We start from the raw sequence: 15,663 nt of genomic DNA on the forward strand, positions 1-15,663 counted from the left end.
GCGTGCTTGGGCGCGCTGAGTGTGAGGCTTCCTCTGAGTACGGTTCTCTTTGGTGTTAGAGGTATGCCCGGTGAAGTGTGTCGTGCCATTAACTCTGGCCCTTCTGTCCCCTCTGCAGCTTCAGGGTGCTTGCCAACCAGTACAGATCTATGTACCCCATGCTAAGTATTGACATCGAAGGGGAGCTGGAAAAACTGAAGGTGAGTGGAGAGTGGGGGTTGAACCATGACCGGCAGAGCCAGGGTAGCTTAGACCATGAGACATCAAAGCTGAATTAGGCCATGCGGCGCATCAGGTCTACTCCGCCATTTGATGGTGGCTGGTTTATTACCCCTGTCAATCCTATTGTCCTGCCTTCTCCTGATGACTTGACTAATCAAGAACCTATCATTCTCCCATTTAAATATACCCATTGACTTGGGCCTCCACCGTTGTCCGGGGCAACGAATTCCAGCTTCACCACATTCTGGCCAAAAAAATGCCTCCTCACCCCCGTTCTAAAGGGACGCCCCTGTGTTCTGAGACTCCATGTTCACTCTATCTAGGCCTTTGAAAATTATATGGGAAAACTCTGTGTGATTTGCTACCCTGCTACAACTCAGTGCCAAGAAATAACAGATAGCACACTGCATACGATTAAAAGAATCATATTTATGAAAGTTAACTAAAGGGTGAGTAAAGAAAAGGAGGAAAAAATAAAAAGGACCCCATTATAATTAAACAGTCAAAAGTTCACAAGTTGGAACTCAACTCTTCCCAAAATTCATATTCACCGATCCTCAGTCCACCTCGGCACTTTGCTCCATCGAATCACGGTCCCCCACTGGGTTGAATCCTATGACCGGTTCTCTCCAGCGTCTTCTCCCTTCCTCTCCCGCCAAACAAAGACCCAGCTCACACCGGTGTCAGGCACACAACAGAAATAAACATGCTCCTCCAAAGCGCCCGTCATCTCTAACCATAACCCAAACACTGCTTGTACAGAAAGACCACTACGTTAGCAGTGAAACCTTTTTCCAGGGTGTTATACATGTGTCAAAAACGAACCAGTATACTAATTTATTTCGCCTGACCGCTTCCCCCACAGGTCTACGCGGAGCGCGTGCGGCCGTTGGTAAAAGATGGCGTGTACTTCATGTACAAGGCCCTGCACGGACCGCCCAAGAAGATCCTCGTGGAAGGTGCAAACGCCACACTTTTGGACATCGACTTTGGTGAGTCTCGGCCCCGTGTAAAACGCTTTGTTCCTGCACGAGGGGTTGTTGGTGGCTGCCTCCCCCCTGCCACCCCATCAAATCCCTCCCAAGCAGCTGCTGGCCCCCCGTGTACTGCAAAGCCCGCGTCAGGCAGAAGTACTCGGCAACGCAGACTGAGAAACCAGGGCAGCTGAGAGGTTAATCTGATGGGAATGCTTGTTCTGCAGGGTGCAGAAGGTCCTGTGGTCTTCACCGGAGGGAGGCTAGTGGATTGTAGAGTGTCGTACGGCCCCTGTCCCTCACGAGAAGGGGTCAATTTGCAGCCGCCCTCGCACGAGGAAACTGGAGCACCCAAGCAAAACACATAGCACTATTTAGGGCATCAAAGATTAAGGAGAAGAGGAGAATGGCGTTGAGAGGGACACCGACCCTGGGGAAAAGACTATGACCGTCCACCATGACATAGGAGCACAATTAGGCCATTCCTGCCAACGAGTCTGCTACCCCAATTCATCATGGCTGATTTATTATCCTTCTTAACCCTATTCTCCTGCCTTCTCCCCATAACCTTACCTATCAACCTCAGCTTTAAAATTCCGAACAACTTGGCCTTCACAGCCATCTTTGGCCATGAGTTCCACAGATTCACCAACCTCTGGGTAAAGAAATTCCTCCCCATCTCTGTTCTAAAGGGACTGTATCCTCTGGTCCTAGACTCCCCACTCTACAAAACATGCCCTCCATTTCCACTCTATCTTGGCGTTTCAATATTGGATAGGCTTTAATGAGGTCCCCCTTTATTCCTCTAAACCCGGGATTCATAGTTGTAGTCATAGTCATACTTTATTGATCCTGGGGAAAATTGGTTTTCGTTACAGTTGCACCAGAAATAATACATAGTAATAAAACCATAAATAGTTAAATAGTAATATGTAAATTATGCCAGTAAATTATGAAGTAAGTCCAGGACTAGCCTATTGGCTCAGGGTATCTGACCCTCCAAGGGAGGAGTTGTAAAGTTTGATGGGCACAGGCAGGAATGACTTCCTATGACATTCTGTGTTGCATCTCGGTGGAATGAGTCTCTGGCTGAATGTACTGCTGTGGATGGGAGACATTGACCAATATAGCATGCAACTTAGACAGCATCCTCTTTTCAGAGATTCCCAACCTTTTTAATGCCGTGAACCAATACCATTAAGCAGGTTTGGTTGGGAACCCCTGAGCACAGGGCCAGAGCCATCGCATTGTACATTAACCCTTTCATTCCCAGGTTTTTCTTGTGAACTGACTGGACCCTGTCCAATGCCAGCACATCCTTTCTTAAAGCTGGTTTGGATGTGAATATTCATGGGAAGATGAGTGAGTGTGCTGATGATACTAAACTAAGGGTTTTGTTGATAATGAGATTTTGATCAGCTGGGGAGATGGGCTGAGGAACGGCAAATTGATTTCACCAGATGAGCGTGAGGCAATGCACTTTGGACATTTCATCCCGGCTAGAGCCTTCAAAGGTTCATTTATTATCAAAGTGTATGCAGAATACAACTCTGAGATCTGTCTTCTCCAGGTAGCCGCAGAACAAAGAAGTCAATTCAAGAGTAAATAGCAAACCCACCAATACGATCATCAACCCCCCGGCTACCCACCCCCGCACAAAACACAGCAAGTACATGGGCCCCCAAATCCCTTCTTCCCCCCCCCGGCAGAAAAAAATGAGCAGAAACGCAACAAGAACATTGACTCCCTCCCCCTCGCACACACAAAATGGGAGCTGCAGCTTCTTGGATGTTTATTTACTCATGGAAAATGGGCATCATTGGAAAAGATCAGCATCTCAAAGGTTCATTTATTATCTAAGTGTGCATGCAGTACACAACTCTGAGATCTGTCTTCTCCAGATAGCCACGAAATAAAAGAACAAACATGGAAGTCGTTCAGAGAAACATCGACCACGCCCCCGCGCAAAAAAAAAAGACAAATGCTGGCAAAACCCCAAACCCCCCCCACCACCACCCTCCCTCACACAAAAAAAGCTAACAGATCACGTTTCATGGAAATGGCAGCAAGGGCATCAAACACCAAACTTCCAACCTCTCCTCCTTCATACAAGAAAGCTAACAGGTCGCTCCAAACGGAATGCCTGTGAATGGCAGGGCTGTGGAACAGGGGGACCTGGGAGCACAGGTTGCATAGTTTGCTGAAAGTGGCCGTGCTGGTAGACAGGGTGGTGAAGAAGGTGTTTAGCTTGCTGGGTTTCATCAGTCAAGGCATCCAGTTTAGGAGTTAGGGGCATTATATTGCAGTTGTACAAGTCATTGTTGAGCCACACTTGGTCAGAGTCACAGTCATACTTCATTGATCCCAGGGGAAATTGGTTTTCGTTACAGTTGCACCATAAACAATGAATAGTAATAGAACCATAAATAGTTAAATAGTAATATGTAAATTATGAAATAAGTCCAGGACCAGCCTATCGGCTCAGGGTGTCTGACCCTCCAAGGGAGGAGTTGTAAAGTTTGATGACCACAGGCAGGAATGACTTCCTATGACGCTCTGTGTTGCATCTCGGTGGAATGAGTCTCTGGCTGAATGTACTCCTGTGCCCACCCAGTACATTATGTAGTGGATGGGAGACATTGTCCAAGATGACATGCAACTTAGACAGCATCCTCTTTTCAGACACCACCGTGAAAGAGTCCAGTTCCATCCCTACAACATCACTGGCCTTACGAATGAGTTTGTTGATCCTGTTGGTGTCTGCTACCCTCAGCCTGCTGCCCCAGCACACAACAGCAAACATGATAGCACTGGCCACCACAGACTCGTAGAACATCCTCAGCATCATCTGGCAGATGTTAAAGGACCTCAGTCTCCTCAGGAAATAGAGACGGCTCTGACCCTTCTTGTAGACAGCCTCAGTGTTCTTAGACCAGTCCAGTTTATTGTCAATTCGTATCCCCAGGTATTTGTAATCCTCCACCATGTCCACACTGACCCCCTGGATGGAAACAGGGGTCACCGGTACCTTAGCTCTCCTCAGGTCTACCACCAGCTCCTTAGTCTTTTTCACATTAAGCTGCAGATAATTCTGCTCACACCATGTGACAAAGTTTCCTACCGTAGCCCTGTACTCAACCTCATCTCCCTTGCTGATGCATCCAACTATGGCAGAGTCATCTGAAAACTTCTGAAGATGCCTAGACTCTGTGCAGTAGTTGAAGTCCGAGATGTAAATGGTGAAGAGAAAGGGAGACGAGACAGTCCCCTGTGGAGCCCCAGTGCTGCTGATTACTCTGTCAGACACATCGTGTTGCAGGCACACGTACTGTGGTCTGCCAGTCAGGTAATCAAGAATCCATGACACCAGGGAAGCATCCACCTGCATCGCTGTCAGCTTCTCCCCCAGCAGGGCAGGGCGGATGGTGTTGGACTATTGGGACACACACAAAGTGCTGGAGGAACTCAGCAGGTCCAGACAGCAGCTATGGAAATGAATAAACAGTCGCTGTTTCAGGCCGAGACCCTTTGTCAGGACCGAGAAGGAAGGGGGAAGATGCCAGAATAGAAGCATGGGGGGAGGGAGGGGAAGGAGGCTAGCTGGAAGGTGATGGGTGAAGCTGAGTGGGTGGGAAGATCGAGGGCTAGAGAAAGTAGGAGAGGAGAAAGGGAAGGAGGTGCTAGGCAGGTGAGAAGAAGTAAAAGGTCAGAGTGGGGCAATAAAGGAGGGGGGTGAAGTGGTGGACTTTTTTTTTACCAGAAGGAGAAATCGATGTTCATGTCATCAGGTTGGAGGGTGCCCAGATGAAATACAAGATTGGTGCCCCTCCACCTTGAGGGTGGCCTCATCTTGGCACAAGAGGACACCGTTGACAGACATTTTGGAACGGGGATGGCAATTGAAATGTCTAGCCACCGGGAAGTCTCGCTTGTGGCGGATGGTGCGGAGGTGCTCGACAGTGGTTTTACTGTTGTACCGAGGTACAGTGAAAAGGTTTGTTTCCGAACGCCATGAGTACAGATCACTTCAGCACATCAGTGTCTTGGGACCGTAGAAGGGACGAGCAATAACAGAATGTAGGATAAAGTGCTTCTCTCCCCCTTGGTGTTACGGGGGCTGCAAAGGAAAGAGCCACCAGGACCGTCACAGAGGCTGCTGAGCTAGCCTCCGGATGGCTGTGGATCTAGAGGTGTGACCCGTGGACCAAAACTGCTGGGACACAAGCCAGGGCCTCCTGATCAACCCTGGCTGGGTCCCCTGGCGAGTGTGTCTGATGTTGAAAGACCCCAACCCCCCAAGGTTACATCACTAATGATGTGTCACCTAGGGTGTACCTCATCAAGTTACAGAGAAAGCACAGTGAAATCAGGCGTAAGGGTCACGACGAGGTCAAGATCCACCCTATACAACCGTCTCATAACCGGGTAGAGAGTGCCTTTCTGAAATATAAAGCCATTGCCCCAAGAAGGCAACACCCTCCCTCAAAGATCCTCCCCGGGCCCTGAGGTACAGGAGGTGCAGGAGTCTGAAGTCGCACACCACCAGGTTCAGGAACAGCCACTTCCCTTCAACCATTCGGTGCTCAAGCCTACGGGCACCACCCTGATCACTACCTCAGTGCAATGTGGGTTTTTCTTTGTTCTAATTGTGTTCATCCTTGTAAAAATAGTGTGTGTATTTTCTTGTGGCCGCTGCAAGTAAGTGTTTCGTTGCGCCTGTGCGTACAGCGACCCGTGCAGATGACAATAAACCCGGGTGAGTGTGACCATGAGGTCGGCAGCCCTAGGTCAGTCTGTGCGGCATTTGCTACCGCGCCTCTGACTGGTGAAGGTTGTCCAGGGAGAAGGCAGGAGAGCGGGGAGAGGGAAAGAAAACAAAATCTGCCACGACTGAGCGGCAGTGCAGGCTTGACGGGCCACTCCTTTGTCTCATGTTGTCGTCTGTTGCAGGTACCTACCCTTTCGTGACCTCTTCGAACTGCACGGTCGGCGGCGTCTGCACGGGGCTGGGGATCCCGCCTCGCAACGTCGGCGCAGTCTATGGCGTGGTGAAGGCCTACACAACCCGGGTGGGAGTTGGCGCCTTCCCTACAGAGCAGAGCAACGTGAGTGCCCGTTTCCCCCCACCCCGCAGAGGGTTAGCGGCTTGAAAAGTCCGGATTCGTTTATGTGCCGCGCGTGCGTCGAGGCGTACCCTGACGCACGTCACCTTGCGTTTGCAAACAGCACAACTGGGGTGGCCATCGGGCCAGGACTTCTAGACATCTGATCGACCTATTGTCCCCAGGACAATCTCCCCCCGCCCCCCCCCCCCACCCCATCCCTCTTCACCCTCCCCCCCGGGGTCTGACTGCACTGTGTCTTGTTTCCAGGAGATAGGCGACCTTCTGCAGACGCGAGGACGGGAGTTTGGGGTGACCACGGGCCGCAGGAGGCGGTGCGGCTGGCTGGACCTGGTGCTGGTGAAATATGCCCACATGATCAACGGCTTCACGGCGTGAGTCCGCGCGCAGCCTGTCCTAGCTCTGCTCCGCGTTGCCCTCCCACTTCCCCTCGGCCATGAAGATGTAGCGTCGCAGGCCCCTGCTCTTCCCACGGCCCCCTTTGTGCTGGATCATCCCTTCCAGAGTAACCCCATCTCATCGCACTCCACTCCTGGTGCCCTCCTCACCACTGACCCACTATCCTCAGTATTATGGGACACCAGCTACAGAATGTCCTCATAACTTTGCCCTTCCTTCCCTTTTGGAACGCTCCTTAAAACCACTTTATTTGGGTCTCACGGTTGGACGTCTCCTTGTGTCTTTTGCTGTCGAACTTCAAGATTCAAGTACCTTCCTTCTCAAAGAATGTATAAATTATACAACCCTGAGATTTGCTCGCTCACAGGTAGCCACAAAGCAAGAAACCAGAAAGATCCCAATTAAAGGAAAAAAAATAATAAATATTAAAGACCAACCCTTGATGCACAAGGCAAAAAAAAACAACAAATCATGCAAACAACTGAAGTGAAAACAGCATTCTGAACCGGACCGGGGAGTCCTCGGGTCCAAACCCTGGAGTGGCCCCAAAGCCCCGCTTGTCAGTTCATGCTGTTGGCAGGCACGAAGCACAGCAGCCGGGGCAGTCTTCATAGCCTCAGCACCGGGGAGAGAGGAGTGAACATCGCGGAGAACGAGCGAAATCGGCTCTCATCCCGGATCCCGACACCCAGTCTTTCCAGCACTTGAATTGGCCCAACGGCAGGACAGTGCTCTGGAGAGAGGAGTGATGTCCACAGCACATAGAACCGTACAGGACACTATGATCTTATAACCTTCTCCTTGATCAATCTAACCCTTCCCTCCTACACAGCCCATAACCCTCCGTTTTTTCATACATCTTTGAACTGTACCTAATGTATCAGCCTCTCCCAGAACCCTGGCAGTACATTCTAGGCACCCACCACTCTGTCATTGAACATAGAACATTACAGGGCCCAGGATGTTGTGCCGACAGCTAAACCTTCTCTTAGATCATTCGATCTCTTCCCTCCTACGTAGCCCTCTGTTGACTGAGTGAGATATAGCATGGAGTAGATCCTTCCAGCCCTGTTGACCCATGTCGCCCAGCAACCCCCGATTTAACCCTAATCACGGGACAATTTACAATTAACCCACCAACCGATACACCTTTGGACTGTGGGAGGAAACCGGAGCACCCGGGGGAAACCCACGCGGTCACGGGGAGAACGTACAAACTCCTCACAAGCAGTGGCGGGAATCGAACCCGGGTGGCCTGCACTGTAAACCGTTGTGCTGACCGCCACGCTGCCCAGTGGTGTAGCGGATGGACAGATAAATATAGAAAAATAAGAGAAACTACCCACCCACGACATTTTATTGCTCTGCAAAACCTTTCTCCGCTCACCTTAAAACGGAGCTGGGGTCCAGACTCCAGAGTATCTCGAAGCAATTGAACTCAGTGTTGTGATGTCGATTTAGGCATGGGGCCAGATTGTAAAAGTTCCGGGTGTTGGGGCCTGAGGCGAGGGAATGGTCCAGTTCAGATCGCTGCTCCACAGCTCAGCTCTGTGCCAAACTGTGGGACTCTCTCTGCCACTTCAGTTCAGAACGCTATTTGCTTGCGGTTACTGTCTGCATGATGTGTTTTTTTACCTCTCTGAACATTGGGTGTTCGGTCTTTCTTTAAGTTGAAAAAAAAATTTACAGGCACGATGTATTTTTTTTTCTGCACATTGGGTGTTTGACGGTCATATATTTTATATATGGGTTCTTTTGGGTTTCTTTGCTTTGCCTGTAAGGAGACAAATCTCAGGGTTGTATAAAGTATACATACGTTGATAATCAATGTACTTCGAATGAAGTTCCTGTGAGTTTACCAGCTCAGGGTCCTGGGTTGTGAGTTATTGCGATGGGTTATGGGTGTCAGACCTGTTCCAAGGTGACGCACTTTGATGTGATGATTACTTTTACAACCTCCATCCCCCCCCCCCACCCCCCAGGCTTGCTCTGACCAAGCTGGATATCCTGGACACGCTTCAGGAAATAAAGATTGGAGTGGGATACAAGCTGGAGGGGAAGACCATCCCGTACTTTCCAGGTAAGTGTGTGTGTGTTTGTGTGAAAGAGATTCAGACTACTGTCCTGTCCCTGGGACTTGGGGATTTTTTCCCTCGAGTTCTGCAGTCCCAGTGATCCCATCAAGTTTTCTGTCTCAGAGATAGTCTCCGTACTGTTCACTACACACCCGTTCCTTTTTATTCACCCCACCCCCTGATTTCTATCCCTCATCCTCACGCGGAGGGACGATTACCCCACCGACCCCACACGTCACTGGGGCGTGAGGACGAGCCTAAGCCCTGGTGGGAGAGCCACATGGTTGCGTTGGAGGTGGAATTGTCCACCCACCCACCCCCCCCGAGCTTCATCTCCCATCCCACCCACCGTAAACTTCGCACCTGCTACTCCGTACATTTAAGGCAGAGATTGATAGGTTCTTGATCGATCAGGCAAGAGATTGGGTCTTACGGTCTTATGATGTGATTGTGACCTTGACTCCGTGTTCCCAGCCGTCCCCGGAAACCTTTTGAGTCCTTTTACGTCACCAATAGATCTCCCTCCGCAAAGCCTCCGTGCCACTGCCCTTTGAGGAAAGGCTTCCCGTGGCTGTGACCCCGGAACCGAGGAGCTCATTCAGTCAGCAGCTGCTCCTTGGGACACCGATTGGACTTGCCATCGGAAAGGCAGCACGGCACACCCTCAGTACTGCACTGAGATGCTCCTGCCTGGATTCTGGGTGGCAGTCACAGAAGAGTAGAGTACAGGGCCTTCAGCCCACAATAATGTGCTGAAGAAGAAAGCCCTTAACTCCGAGTGGAGTCATCGGGACGCCATCATTACGGCGTTTTTTTTTAGCAGGCTTCCTTATTTTTCCGAGGCCAAGGTGCTAGCTCGACGCTCAACCCAGCATGGATGGAAAGCGCGCAAGGGAGCCGGCTGGATTCGAACTCGGGAGCCTTCGCTCCGAAGTCCGGCGCTGATGCCACTACGCCACCAGCCGGCTAACGATAATGTGCTAGCCTATGTAAATCTTTGTCGCCATGGATAACTTCACTCAGTTCAGTGCTGCAGATTCACTTTCAGGGAATTTACAGCTCACGTCCTCAGTATTATTATTCATTTGCATGATTTGTCCTCAAGTACAGCTCAGAAACGGGCCCTTCGGCCCATCTAGTCCGTGCTGTCCACTCCCGCGGAGCTGCTCCGTCTCCCATCCACGTACCTACCCAAATTTCCCTTAAACGTTGAAATCAAGCTCGCAAGCGCCACTTGTTCGAGAATTTCAAGCTGCTGACCCCCCCCCAGTGTAGACTGGCGCCCGTTCACCTTCCTTCCCATTAAGTCAGCAATCGGCTCTTTTCAGTTTTGCTGCTGTTGAGCGAGAGGCGGTGGATTTTGGCACCACTCACCCAGGTGCCCTGTCACGTTCCTGTACTCCAACTCATCGCCACCCACAAGAGAATATCTGCCGAAGCTGGAAATCCTGAGCAACACACTGGAGTTACTCAGTAGGCCGGGCAGCATCTGTGAGGGGCAGGGGAAAGTACAGTCGACATTTCAGGCTGAGACCCTTGGGCGGGACTGGAGAAAAAAGAGGAGGCGTAGATCTGAAAGGCGAGGGAGGGGAGAGGGAAACACAAGGTGACAGTTGAAACCGGGAGGGGGAGAGATGAAGTGAAGAACTGGGAAGTTGATTGGTGTTCCGTCTGACAGTTGTGGTCGGCAGATTTGTAGCTGACGTCCGAGCATGTCGGTCGTGTGTGTGCGGAGTAGAGCTCGAGGGCTGAGGGGGCAGCCTCGTGCCTGCATTTTGCTCCCCGAGTCCTAAATGACCTAACCAGCCTCCTGTCTTCCACTCCAGCCAACCAGGAGGAGCTAAATAAAGTCCAGGTGGAGTATGTGACGCTGCCGGGCTGGAACAAGAGTACCGAGAACGTGCGTTCCCTCGGCAAGCTGCCTGAGAACGCCAGGAAGTACGTGGAGTTCATCGAGGACTACGTCGGCGTGCCGAGTGAGTCTGGGGACCGGGAGAGCGCACGTTCCCGACTTCTCCCCCCGCTCTGGTACTGGCTGCTCCCCGGAGCTGCACAGAATCCGGCCCCTCGTGCCTTCTACCCCGCCGCTGCCCGGGCACAGGGTTAGAACGAGGAACAGTTGGGAAGTGGCAGGGTTTGGAGGGTGGCGTTCAGGGTCAGGGGAGCTGGTTGGGCTGTGGGCTGTGACGGGAGGTGGGATGGGATGGAGCGTCGGCGGCTGAGGGGAGTGGAGAAGAGCGAGGCGGTGAGAGGAAGTGGAGGAGCGGGGTAGGCTGGGGACTGAGACCAGACTCTCTGGAGCCAGGACCGGGCTCGTCACCCAGAAAGCTTCTGAGTCCAACGGCTGAGGTACAGAGTAGCCGGCTGCTAGTGCTGGGGAGGAGGGTGAGATATCAGGCCCGCCCACTCCCCCTTTGATGGGCTGAGTGGCCACGGTCACCCTGCCCCAGTGTACCTCCCCAGGGTCACGTTCCACATTCTGACTCGCCCTCTCGCTTTTCCCCTCCAGTTAAGTGGGTCGGAATCGGCAAATCGCGGGAGTCCATGATCCAGCTGTTCTGAAGACACCTGGAATTACAGAGACCCTCGCCCCCCCCCCAGTCCCCACTCCACACCCCTCGCGACCCTCCACAGCAAGACTGCTGCTGAAGAGAAGCGGCCGATGGAAAGCCAGTCTGTCTCAGTGCCAGGTTGTCGATCGCGACGGCCAGAATCCCACGGAAAGCACACTGATCCATTGGACACTTCACCGAGCTTCAAAGCAACCAAGAAAGAGAGACCTCTGTGTGATCAGGGGTATATTTTTATAACTTATTTTTTCAAATAACCGAAGCAATCTTTGTGAGAGTATCTTTAGATTTCAAAAATCACACTTGTGGTGTGGCAGAACTATTAGTGATGTCACACACAAAACGCTGGAGGAACTCAGCAGGTCGGGCCGCGTCTGTGGAGAGAAATAAACAGTTGACATTTCGGGCTGAGATCCTTCTTCAGGACCTCAGCTCAAAACGTCGACTGTTTACTCCCCGCTCTAGATGCTGCCTGACCTGCTGAGTTCCTCCACCGCTTTTTGTGTGCGTGGTCAAGATTTCCAGCATCTGGGAAATCTCTTTTGTCCATTATGGAGTTCGCTCACTCCACTGAGGTGTTGAGTTGTGTTTGCATCGCCATAGAGGACAGCTGCAGGCTCTCCCCCTCTCCCCTCCCCACTTCTCTCCCCTCTCCCTCTCCCCGTCCCCCTCCCCCTTCTCCTCTCTGTCCCCATCCCTCCCCTCTCCCCATCTCCCCCTCTCCCCCTCCCCTCTCCCCCTCTCTCCCCATCCCCTCTCTCCCCCATCCCCTCTCTCCCCCATCCCCCCTCTCCCTCTCCCCCCTCTCTCCCCCATCCCCTCTCTCCCTCTCTCCCCCCTCTTCCCCCTCCCCCTCTCCCTCCCCTCTTCCCCCCCTTCCCCCCCCCACTCTTCCCCCCCCCACATGTTAGAGGGGAGGAGGAATCGGCCAGGGTTCCTGCTCCCCGTCACTGACCGGTCACCCCTGGTTCAGAGAGAGGGAATTAGTCACGGTTCCTGCTCCCCAATCCCTGACCGGTCACCCCTGAGTCAGAGAGAGAGAGGGAATCAGTCAGGGTTCCTGCTCCCCAATCCCTGACCGGTCACCCCTGGATCAGAGAGAGAGGGAATCAGTCAGGGTTCCTGCTCCCCATCACTGACCGGTCACCCCTGGGTCAGAGAGAGAGGGAATCAGTCAGGGTTCCTGTTCCCCATCACTGACCGGTCACCCCTGGGTCAGAGGGAGGTGCGTGGGGGTGGGGGAGAGTTCCGGATCCTGGTCTCTATTTTAGCAGGTTTATGTTGATACTGACTCCAGCAGCTGGAGATATCCACGTCAGTGTTGTCCTCGCCAGTCTTCCAAGTACCAACCCCTGAATCTGCCGACAGTTTACTGGCCACTGAGTCTCGAGTTGTCTGGGACACAGTGGTCATATGATTAAAATGCCAAGCAGGTCATCCAGCTTCTAGCATTCCTGACCCTGGCGCTCTCAGGATGAACTCCTTGAGAAGCCCCAGGTAGCAACATGGAGCATCAGCCCCCTCCCTTGCAATTAACCAAAGACCCCCCTCCCCACCAAGGCTGGGCTGGGTGGTGACACCAGTAATTACCTTCCTTTCCCCTCTGTCTGCTGCCTGGCTGTGTGTCAGGGAGCCTCTTACTTGCATTGCTGCTACGTGCCAGTATTTTCTGTCTCCCTGGGGAGGCCTGGTTTGCCCTCACCAGCTGCTGTGCCCGTTGCTCTTCTGCCAAAATGGGGTGCACCGGGGAGGTTGGAAGGACTGACCAAACGCGCGGTCAGGGAGGAGGGGGTTCCCACGGTTGGCAGGCGTGAAACCATGGCGGGTGCATACCACAGTTAAACCTCAGGAAGTAATTGCCCCTCGTGGAGGCTAATTCTGTGCATTTGCCAATGTCTTGTTAATTCCACTGGAGGCTCAGGCAGCCTGAGACTGCGAACTGTATCCCACACTCAGTGCACTGAGATTTATTAAAATGACTGACGATCCCTTTACATTTCTGAGATCTTTATTACTAAAAGAAAAACAACCGGCCTTGATGGGTTTAACAGGGAATCGTTCAGAGACGGTCACCGCCAGTGGTCTTTATCTCTCAGCCAACACTTTTCCGGGCTGCTTGTTCTCGAAAAAGCTGTTAAATTTGCCACGGGCCGATGCTCAGATGGCCAGACTCGGCAGCTGTGCCACGACAGGGCATGGGAAATCTGACTGCCAGCATTTCCACCAGCTGGAGCACCCCAGGGACCCGGGCTGAGTTCTGATGACCACCGCGCTCTCTGTGTGTAGAGCGTGTGCCTTCTCCCCGTGACCGTGCGGGTTTCTCCCGGGTGCCCCGCTTCTCTCCCACTTCCCAACGACTGTTAATCCGCCCACTGTAAATTGCTCCCCCACCCCCCAGTGTGTGGGCGAGGGGAAGAGTCTGAGAGGGGAGTTGGGTGAAAAAAGGGAGAAGCATTAGCAAAACGTTGATACAGCCTGACAAACTGCCGCTGTCTGTAAGGAACTCTAAAAGTTGGTGCTGTGAACTCACTCGACGGGCCGAAGGACCTGTTTTCGTGTTCCCTGCCCCTCTCTAAGGTGTGCTCCGGGTCACAGAGGAAAGGCATCCTGGCCCATAAGACAGAATTAGGCTGATTCTGCCCCACCATAGCTGATTTATGACCCCTTTCAACCCCCATTCTTCTGCCTTCTCCCTGTAAGCTCAGAACGCAAGTACATGTCCCTTTAGAACAGAGATTAGGAGGAGTTTCTTCAGCCCGAGGGTGGCGACCCTGTGGAATTCTTTGCCTCAGATGGCTGTGGAGGCCAAGTCGCTGGGTATATTTAAAGCAGAGGTCGACAGGCCCTTGACAGTAAGGGAGGCAAAGGTTATGTAATATAAACCAGTTCATTTATTAGACACATTAACACCTCTACATGCGCTTGGCTCACTCAGTGCCAGACCTTCCCCGAGCACTCTGGTCAAGTAAGCTCAGGAATAGAAGAGATAGCTGCTCTTGAAAAGCAAAATAAGACATCCAGTGAGTGGCACTTCTGTGGGCAAAAATGCCTTAATGAGAGAGAGGTCATACTGGTTCGAGCTGACAGTAACTCAAGTAACCGGGCATTAGAACAGTGGGGTGCAGACGAGCATCTCTGAACACACAACACTTGAAATGGGTGAGCCATGGCAACAGAAGACATACGCTCAGAGGTCACTTTATGACGTACCGGAACTATCGAACAAAGTGGCCAGTGAATATATTCCTCTTTATCTAAGTTCAGAGTAAATGTGTTATCAAAGTACGTACCTGTCACCATAGACAACCCTGAGATTCATTTTCTTCCAGGCACACTCAGTAAGTCAGCATTAGAGTCATAACAGAATTAAAGAAAGACCGTAGCAACCTTGGGCATTCAACCTTTGTGCAAACGTCAACGAAGTGTGCAAATACAAAAGGAAAAAAGTAATAATAATAAATTTCAACATGAGATGATGAGTCCTTGAAAGTGGGTCTATAGGTTGTTGGAACATTGTGGTGATAGGGCGAAGATAGTAACCGCTACTTGTTATAGGATTTTTTCCATTCAAGGGCATTGGTGTTTCCATACCAGGAAAAGCTGGTCAATATACTCTCCGCTACACGTCCAAAGAAGTTTGTCAATGTTTTTGATGTTGTGCCAAATCTCCACAGACTTCTAAGTAGAGGCACTGAAGCCTTTTCTTTGTATTGACCCAGAACAGGTCCTCTGAAATATTAACATCTTCACCTCTGATCCTCCGATAAGGACTGACTCATGGTTCTATGGTTTCCTTTTCCTGAAATCAATCGTCAACTTTTTGGTCTTGCTAATATTGAGTAAGAGGTGGTTGTTATGACAAGACTCAGCCAGATTATCAGTCTCCTTCCTATATGCTGATTCATCACCAGAACTTTGATTTGGCCTATGACGGCGTGTCATCAAACTTAGCCGCACGGTCATTCCAGGGGGCTAAGCACACGGCTTCGTGGTGCACCCGTGCTGAGGAGGCCGTGGAGGAGATGATGTTGCCGATCTGAACTGACTGGGGTCTGCAATCGAGGATCCAATTCTAGAAGGAGCTGCTGAGGACAGGGTCTTGGAGCTTATTGATTAGTTTCGAGGGGATGACGGCATTGAATGCTGAGCTGTAGTCGATAAGGATGTCTGCATCTTTGCTGTCCAGATGTTCCAGGATTGAGTGAAGATCCAATGAGATGACACCTGCTGTGGACCTGTTCCTCTCAACTCCATACCCTGCCTTCTCTCTGTAACCTTTCATGCCCCGGCTAACCAATCA

General features: G+C 51.6%; 1 protein-coding gene across 1 annotated transcript in view; it reads left to right on the forward strand.

Moving 5' to 3' along the window:
* Nucleotides 1–13,357, forward strand: part of LOC140189301 (adenylosuccinate synthetase isozyme 2-like) — a 37,782-nt gene extending 24,425 nt beyond the window's left edge. Inside the window, exons 7-13 of the mRNA XM_072245998.1 lie at nucleotides 119–200; nucleotides 1,088–1,214; nucleotides 6,147–6,301; nucleotides 6,569–6,693; nucleotides 8,701–8,798; nucleotides 10,620–10,769; nucleotides 11,303–13,357. Coding sequence (XP_072102099.1) covers nucleotides 119–200; nucleotides 1,088–1,214; nucleotides 6,147–6,301; nucleotides 6,569–6,693; nucleotides 8,701–8,798; nucleotides 10,620–10,769; nucleotides 11,303–11,355 — 790 coding nt within the window. The 3' untranslated portion in view covers nucleotides 11,356–13,357. The remainder of the gene's footprint in view (nucleotides 1–118; nucleotides 201–1,087; nucleotides 1,215–6,146; nucleotides 6,302–6,568; nucleotides 6,694–8,700; nucleotides 8,799–10,619; nucleotides 10,770–11,302) is intronic.
* Nucleotides 13,358–15,663: the final 2,306 nt, after the last annotated feature.

This window comes from Mobula birostris, chromosome 28 (assembly GCF_030028105.1).
Source record: "Mobula birostris isolate sMobBir1 chromosome 28, sMobBir1.hap1, whole genome shotgun sequence".
NCBI lineage: Eukaryota > Metazoa > Chordata > Chondrichthyes > Myliobatiformes > Myliobatidae > Mobula > Mobula birostris.